Genomic DNA, 12,497 nt, shown 5'->3' with positions numbered 1-12,497 from the left:
TTATGAAACTTCTGTTGTTTTTAACCCCTGTCCTTTGGTTCCTTTTTTTTTTTTTGTTGTTCTGTTTTTGTTACTTTTCCTAGACAATGGAGACAAGGAAATAGAATCTTATGAAGGTCTGTACATAAAGGAGGGTTTGTTTTTCACCTGAAAGCCTTTTTGAGAGGCTATATAGGGAAAAATAAACCCAACTGCAATTGATGTTACTGGAGTGCACAGACATAGTTGGAATTATTATAATAATTATTTAGTCTTTTTTTTATATATATTTAGACCTGTGGCTTATAAATTGTACAGAGTTCTACATGAAAAAAAGAAAAGACAGTGTAAATAGCACTATCTAAATATAATCATCATTGGAAAAATACCTAGACATATGCCCTTTTTTAAATACCAAGGATTTACACTGCAGCAAATGAGAGTATTTCAGTTAATTTACATATGTATGTACCTTTTCAGGATTAGCACTTTAGTCACATACTGTAGTTTAAGCTTTTGTGGATATTTGATATGTTTAGTGTTACCCATGCATTTAATCAGATCACTGGGTTTTTTTTTGTTGCGAATATGTTATAGTGTTATACAGTTGCTGAATTACTAGGTAATTTTTCAGATAATATAGGAGCAAGAATAAATTGAATCAAGACAGTCTTTCAAAAATTTATAATACTTCTGCTAAAAATTTAATCCCCTTATTTTATATCATTAAAACCATTTAATTTGCCTAATAGCAAGTCTCAAGATATCAATTGCAGTCCTTGGTTGTACCAGTGAGGGTCTGTATGTACTATTACTTTATCTGTCTCTCTCATCAGACTTTTTAATTTAGTATTTACATGTTTAAAGTATTTATTTCTATTTTGGAGGCAAAACGTCATGAAAAGAAATCTCTTTCACAGATTATCATCCTAGTATATTAATTTCTTTGTGGTCATGTGTTGTGAAATGCTTGTATGAGATACAGTCTAGATATGCCAGGAAATAATCATATCTAATCACATGATGTTTGCTGTCCTTGCTGTATATGCTTTCATGTTTTACCCACTCTTCCCTGCTCTTTGCTTAGTATTTCTATTTAGACTGGGAGCTCTTTAGGGCAGCAGTTGTGAAGTACTGCATATTTTTACCATGTTTGATTACAGAAGGTATTTACATCATAGGTTCTACAGAGAGAAATATAATAAATACAATAAAATAATTATTTCTTATAGGAGTGCTAGAATGGTTTGCTCTGGTAAGTACTGCTGGGACTTGAGGATCTCTGTTTTCTTTTACTTGAAGTCTGAGTAATATTTTCCTGTACCTGTGTCTAAAGTAGTTTTGGAAGACTTTTTGGTTATAAAAAATTGCCAAATCCACAGATACTGATTTTTAGTATGCAATCAGATCATCATCAGTGACTCGAGATACAGTAACTAAACCATTTTATGTTGAATTTTACACATATAAATGTGGTAAACACTGTAGATAAAACCCATAATCCTTAGATATTGCTTTCATACATTTTTCTATATAATTTTCTGTCATAAATTAAGAGATCATAGTCTACTAACAGTATGATTCTGCTTTAAGGCTCTTTCTATACTTCCTTAGGAGTCTCTAATCCTTCTCTTTAAGGGGGATAATAATTTTCTTTAGAAGGAATAACATTTTAAATGATTAGCAGATTACCTAACTTCTGTCAGTGACAGAACACAATTATGACTAATAGCAGTTTTTTACTGTGGAGAATTGAATTTTACAAAAATATATTTTTAAGCAGTTGAAGTACCAGAATCAAAATAATGTACTATATAAAAGGTGTTTATGTTATTAATTTACAAATAAAGCAGCAAATAAGCCTGAAAACTTTACAGACATTTGAATAGATTTTTATGAGTTATGCCCTGATGATAATTAAAACAGTTTCTGATTGGTGATAATTGGAACAGTTGTCTGTTTTTGGGAAGGATATATGTCCATACCAGAAGATGTCACTGTCACAGAGTAGTCCTTTCTGTATTTACAGAAGCACATACTTGACTCAAATGAGAGGGGATTTTATATTGCATGGACACATGCACATGTATGCGTGTTTTGCATGTCATTATTGACATGTATGTTTATTTTGAAATTAATGATTTTAGTGCTGACCAGATTAAGTTAGAATCATACTGAAGAAAAGTGTTAGTAGAAAATACATTACACACAAAAAGAAATCGATAGTAGTGTCAGTTTTGTGGAAGAGAAAAAGTTCTATGTTTGCCACTCCTGCAGTAGTCTCATTTAGTCTGTGTTCATTTGAATAATCTGTATTTTGAAACTGCATACCATTTCTTTGAATGTAATAGAAATGCAAGTAAAAATAATGGAATAATTTGCAGTTGTGAAGATTTTTTCTGTTATAGTACAGTTTTTGGAGTAACATGGAATACGGTGTCCTTAAGGCGATATGACTAGAACTGGAAGAGGAGGAATCTACAGGAGAAAAAAGCTCTGAGTAACTGCTTTCCAGATTAGGGTCAGAATTAAAAGATAAAAAGAGCTGAGATTTTACTTGTATATTTCTAAATAATGCTAGAGATAGAGATACTTTGTTTCTAATGAACATTTGTAGAAAAACAACTTGTTTTTAGCAGTGAAATGGTTATGTACTCTTAAGTGTTCTGTATTATTAGTGCTATAGATGATAAGTGAATACTGGAATATTTATAATTCTTATGGGTTAACAAGATTTTTTCATTTATATGCGGATATATTCCTTTCTTCTTAACTTGCTTTGGTGGAAGGATACACACACTGACCGCTTGCTGCTAATTAAAATGGAACACCGTAAAATGCTCTTGAATGTATTCAGTATTAGCCTTTTAGGTTTGTTGTTAATTGCTAATCAAGCAGAGAATTTTTCCTGATACAGATTTTTTCCTTTTCCTCTTAAAAATAAACATGGACATTCTTTCTTCATCCATACAAAACAAAGCAAAACCAAAACCAAACCCCAATCATCCACCCAACCATAGAAGCTAGAAAGGCCAAAGAAATTTAATGAAAACTTTAAAGATAAAAATGAATTGCTCAGAAATTTACCAAGTAGTAGAGCTCAGTGAGAATCTGACCTTCTATTTATGCTCTATGGTACAGACTTTAAATAGGTGATCTCATAATGATCTTGTGTCTTGGGAAAGTTGTTTCAGATGCTGTTAAAGCTGACATTAATGCTGATTAACTGTCTCCTCTTAACATCAGTGGTGGGTGATCTAATTCCAGAATAAAATTATCTGTGAATAGAATTAACAGAGATAGTTGATTAGGTTTAATCAGAGATAGCTATCAGCCATATCTCCAGTATTTATATCTCTCAGATATAATTTTAAAACTTTAAAAAGAAAATATCTATACTGTCAATTGCATTGTTGTTGGAACTCACGCGGTATAGAGTACAAAGTACTGAGACACTCTGGTGGTTAGGAAAACACGGATACTGTTGACAGGCAGAAAGACAGTCTGCTTATTTTAAGGGGCTATGTCTCATTCAGAACATAATTTGTCTGTTAAATGAGACTTAATTTTGCAATATAAGAAGGAATTTTATTGTGTTTTTTGCATTGCCCTATCAGAGTTTGAAGGGAGACAGACTATTACAATGCAATTACAGAGAACCTGTCATAATTCTATCGTACTCTATCAGCTGTGTTTTCATATGTTTAAAAAATATATGGCATATAAGTTAGATTTTGGGTTTTGGTGGGGGTTCTGTAAGATGTGATTGATCACATGTATATAATAAAGGATAGGAACTTGGACTACCTTCAGCTTGGCTAGTAACTTGATGACTTTATCATCGTCAAACACAGCAATTTAACAAATAAAGGTACATGTCTTTTCACCCATCCCAATTTTGTGTGACTATTTCCATGGTACCTGTGTGCTTGCTTGCATGGGGTAACTTGCATTATGTGTGCCTGACAGGAAAGAGTAGCTTAGCATCAGTAACAAGGCTGCCTTATGATAATGCATGAATCTACCTTGGGTTTTTGATTTCAACTACAAATTTACAAAATATACCTTGGAGTTTTACTTATGGATGCTTTATTCACTCTCCTGAGAGGTGGCAGGTCCCTCAGCCCCCAAAGAATTTTGAAATATTTTAGTTGTATTGGTACAATTTCCATAGAAAATCTTGAACAAATGTTACCAGTAACACAGGGCTTAGGGTGCTTACTTGAAAGGTTCTGAACTTTCAAGGGAAATAAGGGTTCATAATTTTTTTCTTAGATTGGTAAAATGAGGAATTAAACGCCTTGTTCTTTATGCCAGTTGAAGGTCTTACAGTCTAGGTCTGAGACTACAAAAAGCATAAAGAAAAATAAGTAGATCCATACAGCTGTGCTGAAAAGAGCAGTTGTTTATGTTTCAGGATACCATGACAAAATAATTTTAGTTCAGTTCTAGTGGAATCATGTTTTTCAATTCTTTGGCACACTTTCTGTGCATTCTTCTCCATTCAAGAAGTTTGACAGTATAGATGATGTCCCTGAGAAATACTATAATTGGAGTTTTCAATGTCATTATTTCAGTTGGAATTTAAATGTCATGATTTTATCACAGAATTATAGAGCAGAAACCTATGTAGAGATTAGCTTCCATGGCTTTGATTATAGGTTTGATTATAGTTTAAATCTCTCTCTTCTTATCAACAGTAACCTGTTCGAACAATTAGGTTATTATTATTACAAGTTAGCTAAACCTGAAGTCAGATAATTCAATGACCTATTTAGTTGCACGTAAGTCTATACAAGTAATGAGAGAACTGGATAAAATTCTGGGAACAGAGAGCATAAAAAAAATCAGTAAGTAATCACAATCTGAACCTTGAAAAACTGTGTGTTGCATCACCTCAAAACAGTGGTTAATGAATAACTGACATTAAAGTTAAACCAGGCATATGATACACCAGTTATTCAGCTCAACACTCTACTATATTACTGTTGTTACTCTAGTATTAGATGAATTTTGTCAAAAAGAAAATTATGGTTCTTTATTAGTGCTGTATATTTGTGTTGCTTATCATTAATCATATTGTCACCATTGTTTCCAGCTACTTTGGTGTTCTTTAATATTTATGTATGCTCTAGGCAATTGTGGTTAGTGATGGAAAAGTACACGTCTTTCTGAATTCTAACTACTCTGAAATCCAGATAAAAATCATATTACCCAGCAAATTGAGTATTTTTTTTTTCCAAGCTGGAAAAAACATTTGCATTGTTTCTTCTGCTCTTATTAAGGTACTGAGTATGCCCACTTCTTTGCGATCTATACATGATTTTAAATATGGTCTGCAGGAATGGAGAAAAAATAAAGTAAAACCAAGCAGAAGATGCTTTTAAACCAATTACCTACCAATATATGTCTACTTTCTCTGCCTTGGTACTCACTGTCTGCTTTCCGGTGCTTCAATAATTTAATAAGAAATAGTCAACAAGTGATATTAAGAGCTGCATGTGACCATCATTACTTGCTAGAAGAATCTCATTGGAGTAAACCAGAGATATTAATGAATATAGCACAAGGATTTATTTAATCTTTGATTCACTCAAAAAATAGTCTATGCTACAGACTGGTGGTTTGTATGCTATTGTGAATGTCTTTTGTTTGATATTTATCTTTTATCTGAACAGCTTGTAACAAAGCATGCATGTTTTTGTCTTGCTTTTTTTTCCCTGTCATACCTTGCTTAAACAAATGCAGCAGGAGATGAAGAAAACAAGCTTACTGGAGTTCAGGAGTCGGAGGTTGAGGCAGGTCTGTCTGACCACAAGTGCCTATCTCCTTCAGAAAAATCTCCCTCTGAGCATGTAGGGAAGCTTTACCAGCCAGCCTATAAATTTATTAGAAGTCAAAATCCAGACAAAAAATTATATAATTTTATGTGAGAACAAGACAAATTCAATATAGCATAGTTTATTTACCAGTTTGTGAATGCTTAAAATAGTTCAACCTGCAAAAAAGTCACTTTTTCACTTTTTTTAAATCCCTTTTTATGAAAGTACTCTCTCACTACGATCAAATTATAGCCTTAGCAGATCTGGGTGGACAACCTTTAGATGTGTTACCCTCTACATTGATGGTTTTTACAAACAGGAAAGTAAAGTATTGTATCATGACACTTTTTTTTCCCTACTTTGTGTAGGCAGACTAATTATGCTGAACAAAAATAGTAGGAAACTGCATTATGTGGACATATTTTGAGTATTTTGTATAATGTCCCTCATCCTACTTGAAAGACAGTTCAGTTAGTAGCAAGAGCTATGAGAAATAATAGATGATGATAAAATCAAACAGATGCAAATTTTTTTTTTCAACTCAACTACTATCTGATTAAAATATACAACTTTACCTTCTAATTTCAGAAAACACACACCATATAGGTTCAAAGACATTCAGAGATCTAAAGATTTTTTCTAAAGATGTTTTCTGCTCTTAAGTTTCTTTCTCAAAGGAAGAATCATAAAAGCAGAAATGTGCATTTCCATGCACTGTTAATAGGTTACATTCTGGTATCCCTGTTAAAAATTGTCTGTGATAATACATAACAGTCATAGATGTGGAAGGGCAGTAAAGATAAGCTTTTCTGCTTATAAATATTTAGGGCTAAACCAGTGCTGAGCTTAGCTGCCTAAAAGTAGGCAGTGCGATATGTACCTCATCCTCCAGGCCCATGGGATGAAGCCCACAGAAGGATAATGCACTGAGGGTATTACTGCAGTCATGTGGAGAGAATTAAGTGCTCAAGAAAGGTGGCTCAGAAAAATGACAAGCTGAGCAAGAAACATACTTATTAGTAGCTGGTAAGAAAAATTACTAGCTAAACATAAGTATGCCAAAAATGCCATCCCCCCTTAAAAGTGTGCCTGAATTAGTTTCTTCAAAATCCTTCTTTGAAGCCTATTCCTGTTGTTATATAAGAGGAGAAAATATGGATCAATATTTTCTTCTTAAAACAAAGTAAGGAATAATTGCTGTGATAGGGCTCAATATTTCTTCAGAAATATGGATGTAGGAGTAATTTCAAGATTTGGGAGCTGGAAAGTAGGATTAATTTTTTTTTTTATTGTAGTTTTCACTTAAGCATCCAAAGTGTCCTACAAGATCTTTGCTTTCCCATTTTTCATTATAGTACAGTTTACTTTTGGTTTTGCTTTTGTTATGTTTCTGTATTGTGTACTGTTCACTCTATGTGTTTTGTGATAACCCAAGCATAGTGCATGGAATTGTGCTAACATAGTTTGCAAAATATGTGTGTGTGCTATAGTTATGTTTTTCATCATAGTAGCTGTTCCAGTTGTTAATCATAATTGTCTGTTTTTAATGTTATAAAGATTGTGAGGAAAAACATCCAAATCCACCTGTTAATGGGCGAAAAGGCAAGTTGATTATGATATTGTTAGTGAATTGTGGATGCTTGAGATTTTGCTTATGTTTTCCTGCATGTGTGTGTTTTGCTTAGTTCTACTAGCTCAAAATTAGTGAGTTCATGTATGTTCAATTTTACTGTGCTGTTTTACATCTTGCACTTAAAATAATTATTTTCAACTGTGGTTTTATAATCTTTCTTCAAATCAAAGGCTCCAGATTTTTTTTATTTTTTTTACATCTAAGTGTAAACTGAAGATGCGGTTTACACCACCTATATGCTCTACAAGTTTGGCACATTTCTGCTAGTCACAGGAGAGATGGACCATTTAATTAGCATAGACTGGTAGAGAAAGGCTTATGTTATTACCAATCATCTCTATTGTCTATTTCTCATTATGTTCAATGGTCATTTCTATTTCAAATGCTGTAGGAATAAGCTTAATTCAAATCACTGAAATGTTAACATGGAGATTAAAATTTATTATCTAAAAATAGAACAGTAGAGGTGCAATGAACAACCACAGCTTGCTTTGAAGTTTTATTCCAGTTCTTGCTTCTAAATTGCTTTGATAACTTTTAAGAAATCTGTTATTATTTTTCCATGTACTTCTAGTGACATATTACATATAGACTTTGTCTCATCAATGTCTTGTGCCAATGAATAGAATATCAACTAAGGTAGTGCCTTGACTTTATTAAAATCTGGATATTCGCTCTTAATCTCTACTACATGTGGAGAGTAGCCCCATTTACACTACTGTGGGCTATTCCGTGTCTTCCATTCCTTAGAAAAACTTAGCAGAGGGAATACAGGTATCAGGAGAGTAGGGATTCAGTTTTGCTTCTGGTAGCTCACTGTGTTGCAGGGAAAACCACGCTGGTTTTGATATGCTGCTTATTATCCTGCATAGACATGGTACGCCTTTGCAGAGAGGGTGCTGTGTTGGCAGCAATGCACAGGGTCATTTCCCTTACTCTAGTGGCTGTGCCAGCATAATCCTGAGCGAATTCAGAAGCTGGAATTCTGCTTGCTGTAACTGTAATGCTTGCTAATTACCAGATAGTTCAGTGTCTTATGCCTTTAAGATCCAAATTCCAATCCTGGTAAATCTGGATGCTTTTGCCACTGACTTGGTGGAGCTGACAAACCAATAATCAATTACTGAGTCAGGCTGAAGCTGATTTTGTTTGGTTTATCTTTCACTCCTTTCGAAAACCCAATAGTTTATATATTTAATTATAGAGCCTGAAAGATGTCCTTTGCACAATAAATGTAATACTACTAACCCGTATTTAAGGTATTTTCATATATTTATTCATTTCTCTAAAGTGTCCATTTTGCATTTTAGAAGTTTCTTCTGCAGAGCTCCTTTACTCCAAAAGATTGGTGTGTGTCTAGCATTTGATTTCAAATATTTATTACCAAAATCACTATCCCTTTTATTTTTTCCTCAGGTCTTTTGCATTTCTCTTTCATATATTTTGTATGACACCTTTTGATCATTTGAGTTTGTGAGAAAAGGCTCCAGGTAATTCTGGCCTTCACTGTATTAATTTAGGGTTCATAAAAGATTATATAGTTGCGGAAGCAAAATGTTAAGCCTTTCAGATTATCAGTTCCCTCACTCGTTGGAATATTTTACATAATTATACCACAATTTTGTCTATATTATGGGAAGCAGGAATGCCTTCCAGTTCTTATGTCCCAGGTTGAGAAGTGACTGGAGCCTGTTTGTATTTTTGAGTCTGTACCAAGACAAGGCCCAAGTCACCAAGTTATCCCCTTTCTATGCCCTCTGGTTTCTGCATGCACGGAAACCCCACCATTCTGTGACCATTCTGGATGTCTGGAGGGATAGAGTTAAAAGTATCCTGTATTCTAGACTTGCTGTACAGTTTAGACACAATGTAAAGAATTTAGCTGACTGGAGTGCAAACTATACAGAATAAAGGGACCCCAGTCAAAGGAGTGATGACCTGCTTAACTGACTTGCAGAGTCAGTGTGTATATATATGGGTTTTTTGAAAAACTAGCATGTGGCTGTCGTGCCAGAGGGAACTCATACTGCTGGCTGACCTGAGCATCTTCTTCCGCCTAAGTGCATCTGGGACTCCTGGAAATGGGGCTTACACTTTGCCTGAACTAGTACACATGACTGGCGTGAGTCTCTTGCGTGCTCTTGTCTTCCCCTGGCCCACTGACTGTAGATTTCGCTAAAAGATTATGAATGGCAGCTTCTGAATTTTGCCTGGAAAATGATAATGAATGAATTTATGTGTGCTGTGACAATACTTAACGTATTCATATATATTATGAGTACCTAGACTAATATGAAATTTTAATTAAATTCTAGTTCAAGGAAAGTAAGGCTTAAGTAAGGTATAGACGTCTTGAGTTTTAGGCAGGCACATAACTACAATCTGCACACTGGAAAAATGGTGAAATAAGAAAAGAAAAACAAATCCAAAAACCAAAACCAAAACCCACCACAACACCACAAGCCACTAGAAGTAAAGGATTCTCCAGACTGAAGAACTTACTTCTGCTGAAATTCCTTATTATGTGGGTGATTATTTTACAAATTTAACTCTAAAACTATCAGGGAAATATGACAAATTAGAAAGAGTCTAACTACTCACTCGCCCATAAATAGGTTCAAGTTTGACTTTTTTATACAAAATGTGAGGTGGCATCTTTCAAAACTGGATCATAATATAAAGTAGCATTTCCAAGATTGGTACATGACAATGTGATTTTATTTTGCCTGCTAATCAAACGTAGTTTGTCTGGTTACTACGCTAACATTTTTTAATTATATAAGTAATGATGAAAAATAACAAAAGGTGTGGACAGCATTTGCATGTAAAGATGTGTGTAAAATTTCCATGTAAAATTGAACAATAGAGTAACCTGTATGTTATTACTTAGTAGTGTTTGATATTCTAAAGAACCTAGAGCTTTCTAAAGAAACAAATACATATTTTTCATCTTTCTGTAACCCATTTATTGTGTTTCTCTATTGGTTAGTATTAGTGCTTAAAACTACTGGCTTGTTTTCAGAACCATTTTAAATGGAATAACTTTTTAACATTTTGAAATCGTGTCGTAAACTTCAGAAATGACAGAACACCTGTGACTGCTTGCAGAGGATTTTTTGGGGGGGTGAGTGTGTGTGAGAGAGAGCTGTATGGTCATATAATAATAAGTTATCTTTCTACATAGGAAATGTTGTAAGATTATAAGATTGTGGGTGTTATAATGAAAATAAGCTGGAAAAAGACCCCAAACCTGTACCAAGATAAACCTTGCATTCTGCATTCTTCAGAATGGATTTGTAGGCTGTTCACATTTACTTGTGTGCAGAACACTCTCTGACACATAAGGAATGGGAATGCAAACAAGCAGACCATGGGAGAGAGGTGCAGGTCAGACCCTTGCATTTTGCTCCACATTTACGTTCAGCACTACTTGCAATTTGCATTATTTATATCAATTGCTCATTAGACTCTGGTGATATTTTGACTTTTTTTGTGTTTATCTTTCATAGCAGCATGAGAGGATAGCCGTACTGGGTTTGACTAAAATCTGTCTAGTCCAATCTCTGGTCCTTAGCAGACCAGGTGTGGACTCTGGGGGAAAGTAATATGAGCAGAATGAGTGTGTAGTAGTGCCCAGCCTCCTATGACTTGTGCCTCTGGAATCTATGGAAACATTAGTGGTATCTTTACATGACGTCTTCAATTCTCTCATAGGCGCTCTGCACCCACTCTCCTGTCTTAAACCCATTCTGGCAACAAAAACCTGCAACGTTTGTTCAAATGGGTGACTCAGTTGAGCAGTTCTTCTGAGATATTCAAAATACTCCTACTGATAAGAGGCCAGCAGGCCAGCTATATTGCATTCATTTAACATGTTTCAGGCATATAACCAGAAGAGGGAGCAAAACTGCCATATTTTAAAAGCATTTAAGAAGCTATGAAACAAACAAATAAATCCTTCCCTGCCCAAGACAGTCCTGGAGAAAAAGCCTTGATAGTGGCTTAAAAAGAATATCTTTAATTTGTGATCTTTAGATATACTTTACTAAATATTTATACACTCATATTTAATGTACCATTAACTGACTGTTTTTTAGTTCTGACTGATCTGATGCATTTAAGTTTTCTTCATGTTTTACAACTCTATTGTATTTATAAAAGCAGCAACGTTATACTTTGACTTTTAGCTAAAGGAAGGGTATGATTTTACTAAGTGATATTGCAACAAGTACTTTCTGTGAGCTTGTTTGAATGCCTCTACAATTTTTCTGTAAAATCAGCGATAGATTCAAATCAATTGAATAGATTTAAATCAAACAAAAAATTCAAATCAGTGTAATACCCATATAGAGGGATCCACTGGTAAAACCTTTTTAAAAATAAGGTTAAACCAGATTTGGATTAGAACATCTCCCTTATGAGGAGAAGCTGAGGGATCTGGGTCTCTTTAGCTTGGAGGAGACTGAGGGGTGACCTCATCAATGTTTACAAATATGTAAAGGGTGAGTGTCAGGATGATGGAGCTAGGTTTTTTTCAGTGATGTCCAGTGATAGGACAAGGGGCAATGGGTGTAAACTGGAGCATAGGAGGTTCCATGTGAACATCAGGAAAAATTTCTTTACTGTGAGAGTGACAGATCACTGGAACAGGTTGCCCAGGGGGGTTGTGGAGTCTCCTACTTTGGAGATATTCAAGGCCCGCCCGGACAAGTTCCTGTGTGATGTACTCTAGGTTACTCTACTCTTGCAGGGGGGTTGGACTAGATGATCTTTGAGGTCCCTTCCAACCCTTGGGATTCTGTGGTTCTGTGATCTGTGATGGGATTTGCAGCTAGGGAATATGATGAGAAGAGACTGCTACTGGACTAGTCCTGTTAAGTGATTTACAGCTACAAATAATTAATGAAGAAAACATTTCTGGAGTAAAGGAATAACCTACAGTGCTTTTTTTTTTTAAATCTAGTAATGATAACAATAAATGTGGATATGTGGCAATATTTTTTATTGCCTACCAAATTACTTCCATTAAAGTTCTTTTAATATATTCCCACTGCAACCCCACA

At 34.5% G+C, this 12,497-nt stretch overlaps 1 protein-coding gene across 49 annotated transcripts in view; it reads left to right on the top strand.

The window, feature by feature from the left end:
* RIMS2 (regulating synaptic membrane exocytosis 2) overlaps nt 1-12,497 on the top strand; it is a 457,644-nt gene that overhangs the window by 326,780 nt on the left and 118,367 nt on the right. For 32 of the 49 annotated variants that reach the window (XM_061447907.1, XM_061447897.1, XM_061447898.1 and 29 more), the window contains one exon: nt 84-116. The exons of the other annotated variants lie outside the window; for them this stretch is intronic. In XM_061447907.1, the coding sequence (XP_061303891.1) occupies nt 84-116 (33 nt within the window). The remainder of the gene's footprint in view (nt 1-83; nt 117-12,497) is intronic. 49 annotated transcript variants of the gene reach the window in all.

Source organism: Pezoporus flaviventris, unplaced genomic scaffold (assembly GCF_033815535.1).
Source record: "Pezoporus flaviventris isolate CSIRO_AGI_PZ_B2104156 unplaced genomic scaffold, CSIRO_AGI_Pfla_v1 ptg000007l, whole genome shotgun sequence".
Lineage (NCBI taxonomy): Eukaryota > Metazoa > Chordata > Aves > Psittaciformes > Psittacidae > Pezoporus > Pezoporus flaviventris.
This window is presented reverse-complemented; position numbering and strand designations above follow the sequence as displayed.